At 37.3% G+C, this 19489-nt stretch overlaps 1 protein-coding gene across 5 annotated transcripts in view; it reads right to left on the bottom strand.

Annotated features, from left to right (window-relative positions):
• The window catches only part of RIC8B (RIC8 guanine nucleotide exchange factor B), a 99603-nt gene that overhangs the window by 78130 nt on the left and 1984 nt on the right, over positions 1-19489 (bottom strand). For all 5 annotated transcript variants that reach the window (XR_550756.1, XR_550757.1, XM_008576413.1 and 2 more), the window contains exon 2: positions 13890-13937. Coding sequence is in view for 3 of the 5 variants with exons in the window: in XM_008576413.1 (XP_008574635.1) it covers positions 13890-13937 (48 nt within the window). In the remaining 2 variants the exon portion in view is untranslated. The remainder of the gene's footprint in view (positions 1-13889; positions 13938-19489) is intronic.

Below are 19489 nucleotides of genomic sequence, written 5' to 3'. Positions count from 1 at the left end.
TATTTAGCTATCTTCCAGCTTATCATACCATGTGGCTTTGGCTGAGTGTGGATTAAACTGGTGAAAATGAATTCATTCAGAAAGAAGTAGACTTGGTTACTGTTGGCTTTTATGCTTGGTAGATGCTCAATATTTATTGAAGGGAGGAATGATTTTAATAAAAATGATACCAATATATTTACATATCATTTTCATGCATTCCAGATTAGAATGTGTGAGGGGAAAAAGAAATACCTTATCAAGTATTTCATGCAAATATCACCCGCCTGGGCTGCGGCTTGTCTCTTCTCAGGTTCCTGCACCTACACGGAAGTCTTGAGGCCCCATGGCCCATTGTTCTGCCTCTTTATTTAAATGTTCACCATGTCTCCAGACACAGAGCCAAGGATATAAGTATAGCAAATATTTGTTAAGTGATTTAATAATATATATATATATATATATATATATATATATATATATATATATCACTTGGAGTTTTTTCTCACTTGTAGTATGAAAGGCAATGATAATTCTCATTTTTTATTTAATGGATACTGTCTCTGTGAATGAGGCATTATCTCACTTCCTAAATTATCTCTAGCTTCCCTTCTTACACATGTACATTTTTCAGTAATACAGTCCTTCTGGCTAAGTTCTATATCATGGGGATCCTGCCAAAAAGACTGAAAAGAAAGTTCTGGGTAACAATAATTAAATAAGTTTGTCTGAAGTTTCTTTGCTAATTAGCAATCCTGAGAAAGATATGTTACATCATCAAGAGTTCATTAACAGATGGGAAAGACAGGTTAGGTGTAAAGGAAAGCTTATAAAACCAATCAGCTACGTTTCTTCTTGACTGAAGGCAGAAATGGGTATGTCAAAACTTTTTCTTTCTCTTCAAACACAGTACCAGCCAACTCTGCTTCTCTTACTACTTTAGTAAGTTTTTATTTTTCAGAAAGCCCTCTTCTCTACTATCTATGTGAAATGTATTTTAGCCTTTTAAGTTAATATACTGGCAGATAACAGAAGTCCTTTCATTTGTTACATATTAAAATTTACCAAACAAGAGAACATTATCTCACTTAATCTTTAGTGAGTTCTTAGTACAAGCTATAGTTTCCTTATGCAGTATACTAACAAGGCTGGAAAGTGGACACTGTCACAACAACGTATGCCTCATATTTTGGTGGCTGATACAGATCCAGGTCCCATGGATCTCTATAGTCCCTTTGACTTTTTCAGTGTATCAGAGTCTTTCCAATATACAATCTCTTTGGAGTTTCCTTAGTTGGTCTCCAATGCCATCTATCCCATAACACTCAACTAGTCATTTTGAAGCAGTTCCTCTATCTTTGAATCCCTGGTTCTCAGCTCTAGTAGCCCAGGCATGTACAGAAGATAGTCAGGGATTCTGATGGTAAGCTGATGTACGGACTGAATGTCTGTGTTTCCCTACCCCATCAAATTCATATGTTGAAGCCCTAAGCCACTGTGTGTTGGTATTTGGAGATGGGGCTTTTGGGTGGTAATTAGGGTTAGATGAGGTCATGAGGGTGGGGTCCTGGTGTGATAGAATCAGTGCCCTTATAAGAAGAGATACTAGAGAGCTTGCTTTCTTTCTCTATATAAGCTCACACAAAGAAGAGGACACATGAGCACACAGTGAGATGGTAGCTGCCCACAAGCCAAGAGAAGAGGCCTCAGAATGAAACCTACCTTGTTGGCACCTGGATCTTGGACTTCCCAGATTTCAGAACTGAGAAATTAATTTCTGTTGTTTAAGCCACCTAGTCTATGATATTTTCTTATGACAGGCCAAGCAGACTAAGACAGCTGAGAACAAGAGGGAAGTTAAGTTGTCTCAGTGAGATACCTGTGCAATTTTAGAGGTCTTCAAAGGCACAGGAACATACTAGTAGTACAAGAGAAAAAAAGCACATAACAGAATATTTGGGTTCTTTCTAGTCCCTAGTTCCACTATTTTCTGAACTTGGACCTCTAGCAATTTACTTAATCTCTCTGAAGCTAAATTACCTCATCTATAAGGTAGAAATATATCTATCTCATAGACTCACTATAATTATTTAATACAGCATCCTGGAGAACATATTATAAAACATAAGGCTTCTTATATGTTACCTAATGGGAAATAGTATAATTGAAGTAAAGAAAGCACCTGGATTCAAACACTAGTTCCACCCCTTGTGGCTATGTGATCTTGGGCAAATTTCTTGAAATCACTTGAGCTTCATCTTCTTATCATTAAAAATAGAGATAACTAGAGCTTATAACATAAAATGAGATGATATATTAAAAAATCTCTAGCATAGTGTTTAGTAGTGCTTAGGGTAGAGTAGGAGGCCAATGCAAATTACATCATAAAGATGCCACAAGGACCAAGAGATCAAAAAACACTAACAGGGACTAGCTGGTTAGCTCAGTTGGTTAGAGTGTGGTGTTCTAACACCAAGGTCAAGGGTTCAGAACCCCTTACCAGCCAATCGCAAAAAAACAAAACAAAAAAACCCCACTAACAGGCACATTCTACATGTGCAAAATATAGCTAACAAATTTTTATCTGTATTTGCCTTTTAATGGCAAAGCCACTTGAGAAAGGAAGCAGTGATTTATAATTCTGCAGATTCTACAGTGTCCATTACTGAGCAATGTGTATGCACAGCCCTGATACAGGTATACAACTGGAAATGCTCCCAATATATTTATTTTTCTTTTCTTCTTTGAAAATGATACCAATTTAAAATTCAAGTGCATGCAAATTAATTAAGAAAAATATATTCTTACTAAGTGACAAGATGTATATGTTAGGTTAGTAAGCTATAAGAGAACATGACTCAAATAATATTAGAGAAATTGAACATATGTAAAATGAATAAGGAATGCTAAGTGTCTTTCAATATATAGCAACTTGAGCTGTCTATTAAAAGATTAAAGGAATAAACTATAGGGAATTTAGCTAGAGGAAAAAAGCTTCCTGATAAATGTGTTTGGCAATAAGTGGGGGAAAGATGGTAGAGACTAAGTGGCAGAAAAGAGGTAGGAAGATAAGTCAAAAAGTGGACAACATGAACAGAGGCAGAGAGGAATATGGATAAACTAAGAGAATCAACCAAAGCAGATTTAGAGTTCATATAAGTAAAAGCTTTCTAACAATTATCGCTATCCAAAAAAAGAAGAGTGGCTTCTGTAAGCTTCCCATTACTGAAAGTCAGAGTATAATGACCCTTGGTACAGGATACCTTAGAAGGAATCATTGTACTAGAAGATATTCTTGGTTCCTTACTATACTGAGTTCCTGGAGGATGAGCCCCACAAAGATATCACATAAGGCAGAAAAGGAGACACAGGACCTGGTTTGAGTTCTAGCTCTTCTACTCATTAATTGTGAGCTTGGGTATATCAACCTCTCAGTTTTTCATCTATAAATGGGGAAGGTGGGAACACTGGAAATGTCTGGTTAGCCAAGAACTCTTTCAGGTCCCTAAAAGTTTTCCATTAACTGAAGGTGTACAAATTCTCTATTTTCCTTAGCATATGATCAGAATTTGTAAGGAAGAAAAGAGCTAACTGTCGAGAAAAAAAAAAATGTCACAATTAAGGCCAAAAAAATTAACCTGAGGCATCTAAAAATATCTGCAATGTGCCTAAATCCTACAGGTCAAGTACAGTACTGCCTGTGAGAAGAGCCGACATAGACATCTTCTCTAGTTATCCTATTCAGTCACTTACGCTGGGAAGCATGCTCTTCTGTTTCCTGACAATGCTGACCATTAGTTCAATGTCAAACCTTTGTTTATGCTCTGCACCAAGTCTCAAATTTTGGGTGCTTAAAATCAGAAAATGAATAGAATCAATTTATAAGCTACACAACAGGATCAATCCAATTATTAAGTGGCAGTATGGTGTAGCACACAGGCCATGGAGCCAGACTGCAGAAGACTGAATCATGGTCTCCCATTCATTTAGGCAAGTAATTTCTGTGTGCCTTTGTTTCCTCAGCTGTAAAATAAGAAAATTAATAGTACCTACTTTATTGCTTTGATGTGAGGAGTAAATATGTTAATATGCATACAGTACTTGGAATGATAACAGGTATATAGTATATATTATCTACTGTTATTTATTTTAAAAACAGCTTTATTGAGCTACAATTCATATACCATAAATTTCCCTGTTAAAGTATACAATTCATTGGTTTTTAGTACATTCACACTTGTGCTACGACCATTACTATCTAATTTTAGAACAATCTCATCACCCCCAAAAGAAATATCAATACTGGGCTACTCCTAGGTATGCACATAATAGCCAAAGGTGGAAACAACCCAAACGTCTGTCAGCCGGTGAATGGATAGATAAAATGTTATACCCATACAATGAAATATTATTCGACCATGAAAAGGAATAAATTAGCTGGTACATGCTATGACATGGGTGAACCTTGCAAATGTTATGCTAAATGGAAGAAGCCAGACGCAAAAACCACATATTGTATGATTCCGTTAATGTGAAGTGTGTAGAATAGGCTGCTCACTGGCTGAGCGAGGTGCGGGAGCAACACCGAAGGTTGCGATCCCGTTGCCGGTCCCGGTCCGGTACGGGCGCGACACTGAGGGTTGCGATCTGTTGCCGGTCACGAAAAAAGACAAAAAGGAAAAAAAAAAAGAAATATCAATACCTATCATCAGCTATTCCTGATTCCCCTCTTTTTCCAGCTCCTGGCAACCACCAATCTACTTTCTGTCACCATGGATCTGCCTATTCTACACACTTCACATTAACGGAATCATACAATATGTGGTTTTTGCGTCTGGCTTCTTCCATTTAGCATAACATTTGCAAGGTTCACCCATGTCATAGCATGTACCAGCTAATTTATTCCTTTTCATGGTCGAATAATATTTCATTGTATGGGTATAACATTTTATCTATCCATTCACCGGCTGACAGACGTTTGGGTTGTTTCCACCTTTGGCTATTATGTGCATACCTAGGAGTGCAATTGCTGAGTCATATGGTAACTCTGTTTAACCTTCTGAGGAACTGCCAGACTGTTTTCCAAAGTGGATACACCATTTCACATTCCTACTAGCTGTGTATAGGGTTTTGGTTTTTCCACCGTTCTTGTAAACACTCATTATCTTAATTTTTTTATTATAGTCATTTAGTGGGTGTGAACTGGTTTTCATATGCATTTCCCTGATGACTAATGATGTCAAGTATCTTTTCATGTGTTTATTGACCATTTGTATGTCTTCTTTGGAAAAAAGTCTATTCAGATCCTTTACCCATTTTTAAACAGGGTTGACTTTTTATTCTTGAGCTGTTAAGAGATCTTTATATAATAGAAATATAAGTCTCATCAGATATAAGACTTGCAAATATTTTCTCCCATTCTATTTTTTTTTTTTTTTTACTTTCTTGATAATGTCCTTTGAAGCACAAACATTTTTAACTTTGATGAAGTCCAATTTATCTATTTTTTCTTTTGTTGCTTGTGCTTTTGGTGTTATGCCCAAGAAGCCAGTGTCAAATCCAGAGACATGAAGATTTACCTCTGTTTTCTCCTTAGAGTTTTATGGCTTTAGCTTTTACATTCGGTCTTTGAATTTACTCTTTTACAATTACATAGTTACTTTTACCAAGGCTCCTCATTTCTTCACGTGGATTTAAATTGCCATTTGGGGTCATCTGCTTTCAATCTGAGGAACTTGTTTCAGTTCCTCTTGTAAGGTAGGTCAGCTAGCAACAAATTCTTTCAGGTACTGATTATCTGAAAATGTCTTATCTCCCCTGCATTGTTAAAAAAGACATCTTTGCTGGATATAGGATTCTTGGTTGAGGTTGTTTCTTTGAGCACTTTGAATTACGTTATCCCAGTGCCCTGCCCACGTTTCTGATAAGTCAGCAGTGAATCGTGTTGAGGTTCCCCTGTAAGTGACAAGTCATTTTTCCTCTCATTTCTTTCAAGATTTTCTCTTTGTATTTGGCTTTTAGCACCTTTATTATGATATATCTATTTGGGGATCTCTTTAAGTTCATTGAAATTCCTAAATATGTGCTTCCAATAAATTTAGGAAGTTTTCAGCTATTATCTTTTCCAGTATTTTTTCTTCCTATTTCTCTCTTCTCTTTTTGGTACTCTCATCATGCACATTGGTATGGAAATGCTGTTCCATATTTCTCTCAGGCTCTCTTCATTTTCCTTTTTCTCTCTGTTCTTCACGTTGCATACTCTCTATTGATTTATCTTCAAGTTTGCTTATTCTTTTTTCTGCTACTTCAAATATACTGTTGGATTTTTATTTCAATTATTGAACTTTATTCTTCTTTTCAACTCCAGAATTTCCATTTGGCTCTTTTAAAAATAATTTCTATCTCTATACTGATATTCTCCATTTGATGTGACATTGCCACCATACCTTCCATTACTTCTTTAATCATGGTTTTCTTTAGTTTTCTGAATATTTTTATAATGGCTACTTTGAAGTCTCTGTTAAATCCAGCATCTGTTCACTCACACAGGCAGTTTCTGTTGCCTGCTTTTTTTCCTGTTTATGGGTCATTCTTTCCTGTCTTTGCATGTCTCATAATTTTCCTTGGAAACTAGAAATTTTATATAATATATTGTAGCAACTCTAGGAACTTGTCCCCACCCCTTTACCCCCATTCCAGGACTTGCCATTGTTATTTGCTTGTTTGTTTATTTAGCGACTGGCTGAATTATTTTACTGAAGTCTATTCTCTCCCTCCCTCCCTCCCCATAGTGTGCAGCCCTGATGTTACATGGAGGGGCATACCCTTGGGTATGTCCACAGTTGTCCTGAGATGACAATGGCTTTGGCAGGTCCCTCTTTGATGTTCTCTTTTCCTGACCACACCCAGCTGTTACCTTCCACTGATTGCTGGCTAATTGATCTTTTGTCTTCAACAATGTCCTGGGGTTAAAACTGCTCCACAAACTGATCTAATTTATTAGGGCTCTTTTTTTAAAGGGATAGGTCCTGTGATCAGTATCTGAGATTTGTCTGACCACAGGAGCGCTCCTTCCAGCTGTCTTGCTCCCCCTTCCTCTCTATAAACTAGCCTGCCGTCAGGTAGCTTATATCTCCAATGAATCCATCAATCTCCCTCAACTGCCTTTCACCGTGACCTGTACCCTTAGGCATGAACTTCTCCACACTCTGCTGCAAGTGAAGTCACTTACTTTGAGGAAACATTCAGAGCCCTTCTCCCTCTGCTTCTCCTCCTGGGCAAAATTTCTAAGCTCCAGCTCTGAGGCTGGGGGCAGGGACAGTGGCATGCTTCTCTCTGAGTGATACCCCCACTTTAGGAGCTGAAAGCTTGATTGAGGTAGGTATGCAGCAGCTTCAGGTCTCATCAGCTTGCCTTTCCTGGGGTGAAACCATGTCCTATTGTGGACAGGTGTCCAATTGTGGAGCCAGTGTTCTCAGCAGTATCATACCAAGGCATACCCTCCATCCCATGAGTGGGGTTCTAAATGGAAGGAGAGAGCCCCCACCTCTCATCTGCACTCTGTTGCTGAGACTTTAGCCTCAGCAACAGGTAGCTGGAAGCCTCCAACTGGGAGCTGAGGGAAAAGGAAGCCCTGTGTTTTTCACTGCACCAGTTCGGTGGAAAGTTTCCATCTCACTTAGCTAAGAGTGGAGAGGGAAGGAGCAGGTCTTGGTTCAAATACTACAGACTTTCACTTTTTAGTAGTTTTAGTAGATTTTCTTGAATAAATGTTTCTTCCTTGACTGTATGCCCTTAGGACTATTTCCAGAGACTTTAAATGGCTGTTTTTTAAAATAATTTTCACCAGTTTCACTGGGGAATGGCTTTATAGAGTTCCTCATGCTGTCATGGCTGGAAGTGGAGCACCTTGATTAAATTTTTACATGAGAAAATAATACATCTAAAACTCTAAAGTACAAATCAAAGATACTATTCTTATTATCCCAGACAGAAATCTTAAAAAATGATTCAACAATCATGTATAGACTGCCACATCTATGGCTTACTAAGTCAGAAGGGCTGCTGTCCTTTCTTTTAGACTTAGTCCTTAAATGCCTTGGCAAAATATCTAAAATAAAAAGTGGAGTTTGGAATAAAGTTTAAATTGTTTTATTTGAACGTTCCATGAGGCATTCATCCTGCCCTATGATATAGCTCAGTCCATCTAAGTCAAGTTTTGTGCCATATTTCAGCTGGACAGGAACTTTAAAAGTAAAAGGTTTAGATGTGCTTTTGGTATTGTGTCTGTATGTTTTAAAGAGATCAAGATATTGAAAATTATCTTTAAAGTTGTTGGTTTCTAAGTGAGAACTCTACTTGTACCATGTATCAAAATATTCCCTCAGGTAAAGAAAGACATCAAATAAATTTTGAGTCAAATTTATGGGGCATACAAAGCTTACTCTGTTTTAGTGAAAATTGGTGTCTGACAATTTCAAATGACCAAAATAAGTATAGAGGACTTTCAGAACAAGCATCCATGCCTCAAGCTATTCCTAAGCATGGATTCACAGTCTAAAATTGATGGTTCTATCTTGGCACATTTTCCTTGGGGGAATCTAATACAGAAATTTACCCATTCATTTTCTATAGTCCACAATGGCAATCCTCAGCATGCATCTGTAACTAAAAAAGTGCCAAAGCAAACACCATAGGCAAATAGCCAACTTAGCAACCAAGGCCTAACACAGGGCCTGGCACACAGAAATTGCTGAAAAAGTATTTGTGGTCTACAGAGACCTCTAATATGCCAAGTACATCCAAGTCTGAGAGAAAAAAGTGAAAAGAAAAAACATTTTAAATGGCAGAATGGACTTTTGTATTCATATACATTTTTTTTCACTCCATAAACAGGCTCTGCAAGAAATTCTGCTCCAAACCTAATAACATTTTTTATGCTCCCCCATATAAGATAATCAAAAGGTCAATTTTAGAGAAAATACATGATTTGAAAAAAAGAAAGCATTGCTCTTTGCTTATGCCTCCAATCACACCATTATAAATAAATACATAACATATATTATATATCATTATATAATTATCATATTCTAATATCATTATAATCTATTACAATGTAATAGGAAAGTTTAAATACAGAAAAGAGAAATAAAAATATCAGGTAGGTACCATTTCATGAATTCCTTTATAGTCATTTTTCTTTGTATAGTTTTTGTTTATTTTACATGGTTGTGATCATACTGAATGCACACTTTTGTATCCTGCTTTTTCAGTAAACAACATTATGAGATGTGCTTGAGATTCTGCTGTACAGCTAAGAGAACATACAACACAAAACCAAACAATATGTACAAATCACAGGAATTCTGGCCTCCACTAATCTCCAAGTCCCCTTCATTCATTTAACAGGTGTTTACTGTAGGTACCTATTTTGTGCCACATGAAGTATCAGAGGCTAAAAATACAAAGATAAGTAAACCAGAGTTCTTATCCTCAAAGAGCTCACAATCTCAGCATGGCATTTACCCTACACCTTCACAGAAATGTGGGCCTACCTGCATGAGTTTGAAGGTAGTGAGACATGCTTGAAATCCAGCTATTTTTTTTTTTTTTTGTCTTTTTGTCTTTTTCCGTGTCCGACAACGGATCGCAACCCTCAGTGTTGCCCCCGTACCGGACCGGGGACCGGCAACGGGATCGCAACCCTCGGTGCTACTCCCGCACCTCGCTCAGCCAGTGAGCGGGAACGGGTCTGTATGTGGGATCCGAACCCTCGGGCGGGAGCGCCGCCGCGCTTCCCAAGCGGCGCACTATCCAGTGCGCCACCGGGCCGGCCCGAAATCCAGCTATTTTAAACTTTACTCTTTTAAGGAAGATTACTATATACATAAAAATTTCTGTCATACAACAACAGAAGTTTTGCACATTTGATAATAATGTATTCTTATATTACAGGTGAAAGAAACTGCAATTTTTTAAACTTATTTTATGACATGTCTTTTTTAACATTTATTGCAATTAGTACCCTTTATTGGTTGTGAGGTCAGTTTTGTTTTAAAAGTCAGCATAAGATCTTTCATTTCCTCAAGATGTGAATCTTCAGATTATTCATCATACCTTCCATCCTGCACATTTGCATGATATATATGCTAGTAGATAATCACAGCCCACCAATTTGGGTAGAGGATGTAAAGCAAATGCTTAAATAAGCACAGGTGCTTATCTCCAAATATACAGTGATCCACATGCACCTGGAACTATTTGCCTTATGTGGACAAACATGGGCAGTTGTATCTGACTTTACTTCTCTAGAAAAATTTAAGCACTTTCAGCTGGAAATTTCCTTTGCTATCTTCCACTGTAGAGTTGCTTAAAAGGTATCTCAAGAACTTAAGACAAGTGAACAGATATGATGTAGATGGGGTGAAAGGGGAGGGGGGGATGTGGAACTTATAAAGGGACATGAAAACTACATTGTATATTGATAAAATTTTTAAAAAGGTATCTCAAGATATGAAATAAGAGATAAAACAAGGTACTGGATCATAATTTCATGTCTTCTAAAACATACTTCAAATGAGTAATAAGAGGGACCTATGGAGCAGTGAGCAGTGAAAGAGCTGCACATAATAGTCAGAAAATCTGTTTTCTACTTGATGCTCCACCACTTACTAGTTGTGGGAGTGTCAGCAAGTTGTTACTCACATAAGCCTCAGTTTTCTTATCCTTAAAATAGAATGGTGATATTCTCACCATACTTACAGCACTGCCAGTGAGAAGCAAATCTTTGTAAAAAGGCAAAACACTACATAAGTGCCAGGAATTAGGTCTTAGGGTCATTAATTTATAACCATCTACTACGAAGCTCAATATAATCAAGTTTTATTTTTTTTAAGGGTTCTGTTCCCTTACACTTACAAGTTGTTGCAAAGGTTTTTCATTCTTGTTTTTGTTTTTTACATTAAAAAAAAGTGTGTTTTTAAAGACACAGCTCCCTGGTTTATTGAAAGGGGTGATGCTGTTACCAAGAAGCTGCTGGCAGAAGGTTTAAGAGACATCTTTAGGAAAGAGAAGAGAACTGGGACAGCAAAACATATTGAGCAGTAATTTCAGTTCCTATTATTTTCAGATTGGGTTTAATGTGGAGAAATGTCTACTATTCTATGTACCTCTACACTGAGAACTTAAAAAGCTATTAGAGTGTATATCTTTTAGAGCAGTCAAATAGTTTTGATGTCAAAGTCTAAAAAGGCCTTAGGAAAGAGTCACTAATGGTTTTAACCCTTGGAGACTGCAATGTATTTGTTTGCCAATGTTTTTCCATTAATGAAGATTACCTAGCTAGGTCCCTAGTGACATTTGTTTATAACAGACTTCCCAGCAAGCAGAAATCCACACTACAACTGAGAATTAGCACTAGTACACTAGTTACTCTTTCCAGAGATCTAAAAGTCAGTAAAAGACAATACTTTGAAAATGTTAGGTTTTTCTACTACCCTACAGGAAATGAACAACATGTTTTATTAATAACTGTGTGGGAAATTTCTCCCCCTTAACTGAAGTTTAGATGGGAGGGAGAATCTCTGTCTTAATGTACTCATTTTGACCAGTAAAAGCACTACCAAAGACTCTAAAATCAGATTATTAAGGCACCATGAATCTATAGACATAGTATGGATTCTACCAATGATACTATACAAATGGCAACTGCCTTCCTTGCCTGAATATCATGAGTTTGTCAAACAATATGTTCATTTTAATACCTTGCTTCTTTTTTTCCACTTAACTGTCTCTCGCATTAGCACAGAACATCTTTCTAGCACACATCTTTCTCTTTTTACTACATCATAGTAGGTATTCCTATGTAAACGTACCAATAGTTACTTCAAATACTCCCTAATTGCTGGACACTTGGTTGTTTCCAATCTTTTGCTATTATGTACAATCTTTCAATGAATAACTTTGTTTCCTTGAGTTCAATCTATCCACAGAACAGATTTCTAAAAGTGAAGCTGCTTGGTCAAAGGGTAAAATACATCTGTAATTTTGGTAAATGCTGCCAGTTTCTCCTCCTTAGGGATTGTGCCATTTTGCACTCCAACCAAATGTATGAGTACTTATTTCCTGAAGACTGTCTATAAAAATACACATGGCTGAAGCCCATCCTCCAAATTCTGACCCAACAGATAAAGGGCTGGGTCTGCGCAGGCCTACCTTGAAAAAGCTCCACAGAGTATATCTCTGGTTGAGAACCTTTGTTCTAAAAGGTATTCTAGTCTTGTTTACATTGTTTAAATCCAAAAGAAAGTCAGAGTTAAACCTTTAACTTCCAGAGTATAGACTCCACAGTCACTCATTCAGTAAATACTTTTGACTGTCTATTATGTACTGCTGAACATTTTAGATGTTGAGGATGTAAAGATAAATAACAGGACCAGCTTTCAGGAGTTCTCAGGGTCTAATATCCAGAGATATAGATATAATGAAGAAACAAGGTATAGTATTAGTGTTAGACATTTACATGAAATATTATAGGAATATCGAAGAGGGGTATCTCAACCTAACCTCCTAAGTACCAGAGGAGGCTTGCTGAAGGAGGTGCCCCTGAGGTGAGTAGGAATTAATCAGGTGAATAGGAGAAGAAGTGTATAAAAGGAAGAGGGAATTCTAGATAAAAAACAATATATGCCAAGGGAGGAAACCAAAGTGATGTGTATGTGTGTATAACTGGAAACATTTTATATTGCTAGAACATAAAATACAAGGGAAAGAGAAGTAAATTAGGCTGCAAAAGTAGGCAGAGATCATGTCACTGAGCACCTAGTATGTTGCGTTAAGAAGCTTGAACTTCATTCTGTAGGCAAAGAAAGTCACTGAAGGGTTTTAAGGCTGGGAATGACATAGACAGATTGCTGTTTTAGATTTATAGACCACAATCTACAGGAAAGATACGTAACTGGAAAATGAAAGAACAGGTAAGAAACTGATGCAGTAATCTAGACGAAGGCTTGAATTAGGGCAGGGTTTAGGGAGAAAACGTACTGAAGAAATCTTAAGACATAAAATGAGCAGAACACAGATATTAGATATGGCGATGGAGGTGAGTGGAGGGGTGATTTCAAGATGTCATCAACCCACTACCAGCAAAGTACTGGATTTAAGCTATTTTTCCAGCAGCAGTCATAGATTTACACTGATTCAGACATCCTCTCTTACCTGGTATTGGCATTTGTGTGACCAGAGACAGATGTATGGAGCCCAGCAAAACACAAAAGCAGAAGCAGTACACTTATCCTTATTAGCATCATGCGGTAATCAACTAAGTAAAGCAAACATAGGCAACCCCAACAAGAAAGCACAACATCACATGAGCATATCTCTGATGTACCTCCTCCTATAATAACTCCTCTATCAGTGAGTTTCTTAACTCTGTTTTTCCCTATGATCATGAAGACTATGACCTAGACATCATCTGCTAACAACATACTCATAAACAACTGCCAGCACAGGGAAGGGGATATGTGGTCGAGGGACAGCAGCATGAACAGCTGCTTTCCAAAAATTAATCTATCCTAGCCAAGCTTTACAATATTAGCAATGCATTTTGGGCAACCTGGAGTCCTGCCTCTAAAGAAAGTCAATCGTTGGGAGTAAGAAGATGTAGGGAGAGAGTTCCGTCTGAGCCCTTCCCACTCCCCTGACTTATGCAAGTCTATTGGATGGAGCAGGAGGATGTTGTGTGTAACCTACACTAAACCTGGCATTGTCTTTCTCTACTAAAAAATAAACTAAAGGGAAAACAAAAGCTAATCAACAATCATCAGATGAAAACAAGTTCTTGGCTTAGAAAGTCCATGAATAAAACATACACACAAACAAATATACATATACAAAGTAACACCAAGACTTACCTTTCTTTTATCTTCATCTGTTGATTCAAATTTGAAAGTAGCCCTATGCTGAGGGGGAAAAAACGGGAAACAATGTCATTTTAAATACACAGATTTTTAATTCTGGCTATGTTTTAAAATACACAAAATAATGTCCCTGTGAAATGCTGCCTTCTCATATCTCAATATTCCTATTAAAGTAAGAGACATAGGCATGTAGGCAAATAATTACAAAGCAGTGTGAAAAGATCACAGCAGAAGTACATACAAAAGAGCATAGAGAACCAAACCACTAATTGCCCAGGAAAATCTGGAATGCTTTGTACAGAGTATACAGCATTTTAGCTGGACCTTGTGGGATGAATAGGAGTTTGCCAGGAGGCAAATGGAGTGCATTTTAGGGACAAAAACAAAGGCTCAGATATGTGAAACCCTATGAAATATTCATAAAATAAGCAGCTCTGCAAAACTGAAACAAAGAACACCATTAGAGTCTGGGGGTATGGAGGAAGAGAATGGAAAAGATTGGACAGAGATTTGGAAGAGCCTTTCAGTGTTGCTCAGGAGTTTATACCCTTTTTTTTCACATGCAATAAGAAATCACTAGAGAATTGTAGATAGGGAAAAGACTTGGTAGTTTGTATTTTAGAAAAGTAATTCTATAAGAATGAGAATTTAAATCATGATTCTGCCACTTACTAGCTGTGACCTTGAGCAAGTAAACTCCTTGTAACTGGGGTTCTCATCTGAAAACAGGTGGTACCTAGTTCACAGGGTGATTGTGATGGTTAAATGAGCTAAGGCCTATAAAGCACCATCTCAATGCCTGGAACGTAATAACTACTCAGTAAATATGAGGGTTAAAATAATGATGATGATGCCAATGACACTGAGGAAAAATAACTGGAAGGGAAGAGAGAGTGTTATGACTCTCCTGAAATGACTGGCAACACTTTTTACCACTCTGTAATAAAAGAATAAGTTGGATTGCCCACTGTCACAGAAAGAGCATTGGTACCTAAAAAGTAAAGCACAGAATTCCTCATTATCCTCTCAAGTCAAGTTCAATCTATTCACTTGAACAAGTGAATAGATATGATATTGATGGGGTAGGGAGAGAGGGAAGGGAGAAAGGAGCAATTGGTAAAGGGACATGAAAATCAACTATATTGTATACTGATAAATTAAAATAAATTTTTTAAAAATTTTATCTAGTCTAGTATCTGCTTAACTATCATATGAACAAAAAATGCATAAAAAATTAGTAAAGTTGAAAATTCTATTTGCTAAAAAATTAACCCCAGCAATCCTTTCTTCCTTACAAAAAAAAAAAAAAAAAAAATCTCCACTGAAAAATCTCTTTACTTTTCCTTTATATTTCTCTCATTGGTCACACTGACAAATATTTATTGGCAACCCACCAGGAATTCAGTACACCAAATACTAAAGATATTATCATTACAGATGGTTCTGCCTTGACGGCTTTGTAGCAGTAGCAATTTTTGAAGTTAAATGAGATGGAGAAATGCTGGCAGAGAAGCGGTTCTGAATGTAAGTTATGCCAGAGGGAAGACTGAGAGGATAAGCAATAAGGGCCATTTGGGGAAACCTGCACCAAATATGGTTGCAAAACAATTAATATGGATGAAGTCAAGTGGTAAGGGCATACGTGAACTGGCAAATATGTGACAGGTAACCAGGGGAAGGCTATGAGAGATGTGTGAACAGCATTCTGGAAGAATATTGTGGGCAGAGCTCAAATCAAAGGAGAGCAAGATGGAGGACATTAAGTCCTGTGAGTAATGGGCATCAATAATCCTAGTGTGATACTGCTGGTGGCAGTGTAAACTGACACAAAACTCATAAGGAAAAATGATTTGACAACATATATTAAAAGCCATAAAAATATTCATACCCTTTGACCAAGAACTCCTACGCCTAGGAATTTATCCTAATGAAATCATCCAGAAGGAGAGAAAAATTACATATGTAAGTATATTTACAGCAGTGTTTATCTAATACTGTGGAAGAAAAAGACACAACGTGAATATCCAACAACAGGAGATTGATGAAATGTTGTGCATGTAACAATATTCTATTGAACATATCATATCTACCTGATATCATATTACATAGCAATTTTAAAAACAGATGACCTGTTGTTAGTATTTTATTTTTATAATAAAAGGGGGAATTTAAAAAATAATGATAAATAAAGAACGAATAAGGAAGAAAAGAAAAAAAAGGAAGAAAGTAAGGAAGACAGAGCAAGTTGTAAATCTTAGGGCTATACCTAGGAATTTATAGACTTGAGGTTTAATAAAAACTAACACTGAAGATAAAGAAGCACCAGACATCAGGCTAAAGCTGTAAACTGAAGCTCAGTAAAGGTCTGAAGCAAATGAAAATAAATAATTGCACTTAGAAACCAAGACAGCTTATTTTTTGCCATTGTATGTGAAATATTAATTCCGTAAATTATCCAGAATAAATGTATCTAGTTGCTAATATAATGGTTCTCCTAAACTTTTTTTTGGCACTTATGGTGAGGAGACAGAAAAACAAATTTTCTTTTGGGAAGACAGGCATTAAGTTATAAAATCTTTTAAACAGTTCTCATGTAGAATTAATCTTTTAAGATAATTTAGAATAGTACCACAGATCATTTTTCTGTTGCTTTTTTAACTGCAAGGTTGATTCTACCATAAAACCACAATATTAAAAAAAAAAAAAAAAAAGAAAAAGCTTCCAAAAGCCCTAACTAGCATGAGGGATTAATTTAATTAGAAAATATACTGGTATGTGAGGCACTACAAATTGGATTCTGAATGTGCCCATCTATTCAGAAGCTCAACCCTCTAACAGATGTTGGCTTCAATAAGGCTGGCTCTATTATCCCATTTAGATAATACTTAACCTATTCAGTACCCCTAACCCTTATTCTCTCCCTATTCTAAGGCTGTAAGGGGGTAAAGGGAACTAGAATTTCTGACTGTAAATGCCTTTCTAGGACTGCTAGCCAACAGTCAGCCACTTCACCTTTTTTATATGCTTAATTTCCAGAGGAACAGGAGTAACAGGTCAAATATAAATTAAAGAGCAAAACTACTGTTCAATTTAGAGACCAAGCAAGCTAGAACAGCTCAGTGACACAGCAGACTCATTATGAAGACTCCCCACTGTAGGTTTATAGCCTATGAATAGGCTCTAATAGCTCAGGCTTAGAAGTTAGACAACCTTGAGTTTGAGTCCAGTCCTGTTGCTTACCAAAAGTACAGCCTTGGTCAAGCTGTTCAACTTTACTAACCCATCAGATTTTCTTATCTTCACGTACGGCACTTTGCACATAGTAGGTGTTCAATGGCCGTTACTGTTATTATTATGGTCTATCACGTGGTGCCTGGCCAAATGCTGACCTGCTAGGAAATAGGAGTTATTTCACAGATTTCTAAAGATACACTCAAAGAGCACGAATACAAGGGAGTAAACCTAGTTGGGGTGGTGGTCTTGTGCTGTGTTTCATGAACGGGGATTACTTCCAGAACTTAAAACCAGTAACAGATTATATAACCTAACATGCAGTAAGAACAAGGTATAACAAAGGACCATCCCACTAAACATGTTCCTCTGCAAAAACCCACAGAGACAATTCAAAGACTCAGAGCTCAATCCTAAAAGTAGAAAGCAAAACGTACTCTTACAGGGTCCAGGATATTTACATACTCTATTCAAATACAGACGCTGTATTTCTAGAACTGTCCTAACATTAGGTCTCTATCAATCAGGTTCTTCTAGCACATAAATGAAGACCTCACTGTTATCAGTGAGCCCATATATAGTCACTTCGTCTTTCTGAACCTCAATTTCCTATTCCAAAAGAAAAAAAGAATATTTCCATCTCCCTCATAAGTTTTAATATAAGAGGATTATAAGTGATGACATGTGAAAGAGCTTAGGGTAATACACAGTACATAGCAGGCACTCAGTAAGTGTCAACAAGGTGAACTGAGAGAAGTGAAAAACGACCACTCCTTTTTTTTTTTTTTTTTTTTAATACTTTCCTATGCTGAGTCAACTTGTGTTATGCCCTTGACAAACAGACAAGTTTCGTTCTTTCTGGGATAGACAGACCCTCCCTCTCCTAAGATAGAGAGTATCGGTGAATGAAGCAAGAAGGCTTGGAAATGAGAGTGTCTATAACACAGAGATGTTACCTGTTACATGTCAGATACTGTTTCCCAGAGACAGAGAGGTAACTTGCTCTGAACATGGTACAAGCAAGGTATTTTGCTACCCATTAGAAAGTGAAATATTTGGGAGCATATTCCCAAATATTCATATCATGCTATGTCAAATCAGTGCCTCATGTTTAACTCCTGCCTTTTTTTGTTCAAAGCTAACAGTTATGGGGTGCTTCCTCAGTGGCAGGCACTAAGTGCTTTACACATATAACTCGCTTAATCCTGACAATGACCCTACTGCATAGGTACTATGATAATCTCTGTGTAGCAGATGAGGAAACTAAGGCACAGCAAATTTAAGTAACTTGTCCTAGGCCACACAGATGATAAATTGAGGATCAGAGTCCAGGCCATCTGGCTCCAGAGCCTATGGTCTGGCCATACAACCTCTTCAGTACCTTGATCATAATGTGACTTACTGAGTGACGGCCTCCTAGGTGCATTATGTGCAGTGTTTGGCATTATACTTCATTTAATTTAATCCACACAATAATTTAAGAGAATGGTAATATTCCTATTTTACAGATAAGGCAACTGAGACTCAGAGGCTTAAAATAACTTATCCTTAGTTATGAAGCTAATAAATGGCAGAGGTGGGAATTGAGCCAAGGTTTATCTGATGCCAAATCCCACCTTCTTCCCACTATACTTGACTGCCTTCTTTCAAGGACTGGCTTTATTAGAGAAATAAGGTAGCATAAAGAACCTCCCCACTCTTCTCCCAAACAATGAACCAATCACTCTCTCTCTACATCACTTATTTTTCTCTTGGTTGGACTCCTCAATGCCCCATAATCACTGTTTATTCCAACTTTTCTGAAATCCACTTTTCCAGAGAAGAAAAGTGAAGCACATGGTATCTAGCTACTTTTTCAGGGTTTCAAGACTCCATATACCATAGAGCTGGGCAATTTAATTCCACCTTCCCATTCTTATTTTCTGACCACTGCGATCATACTTCCCCTCCTATTCATCTGCCCCCAAAGCCTCTCCTCTTGAGGGGCAAAGCTTCACTGCAACACGAAGCTCAGCTATTTTCTTCGTACTATTATCAGCCCTACTATACTGTCCCTACTACTATAATCAACATTAAACATGAGAGCTTTCTTCTCAAGGAGCAAACTGACCCAGTTCACATCAAGTCAAAGCATTTTCAGGCTGGCTCAAAAATCCAAGTATTTGGGAATCTTCTGAAGCACTTCAGGATACCACCTTAAACAATACACAACGGACATAACAACTTTAAAAAACAATCCCAATATGAAAAGGGGAGCTGGAAATATCCAGAATTTAAGCTCTGACAGCACTTGGCCATGAGTGGTAAGTGGAAACCAACCTGGAGGGAGATCAAGGAGAGGAAGAGATAAATTGGAGGAAGCA

This window comes from Galeopterus variegatus, unplaced genomic scaffold (assembly GCF_000696425.1).
Source record: "Galeopterus variegatus unplaced genomic scaffold, G_variegatus-3.0.2 Scaffold1346, whole genome shotgun sequence".
Classification (NCBI taxonomy): Eukaryota; Metazoa; Chordata; class Mammalia; order Dermoptera; family Cynocephalidae; genus Galeopterus; species Galeopterus variegatus.
This window is presented reverse-complemented; position numbering and strand designations above follow the sequence as displayed.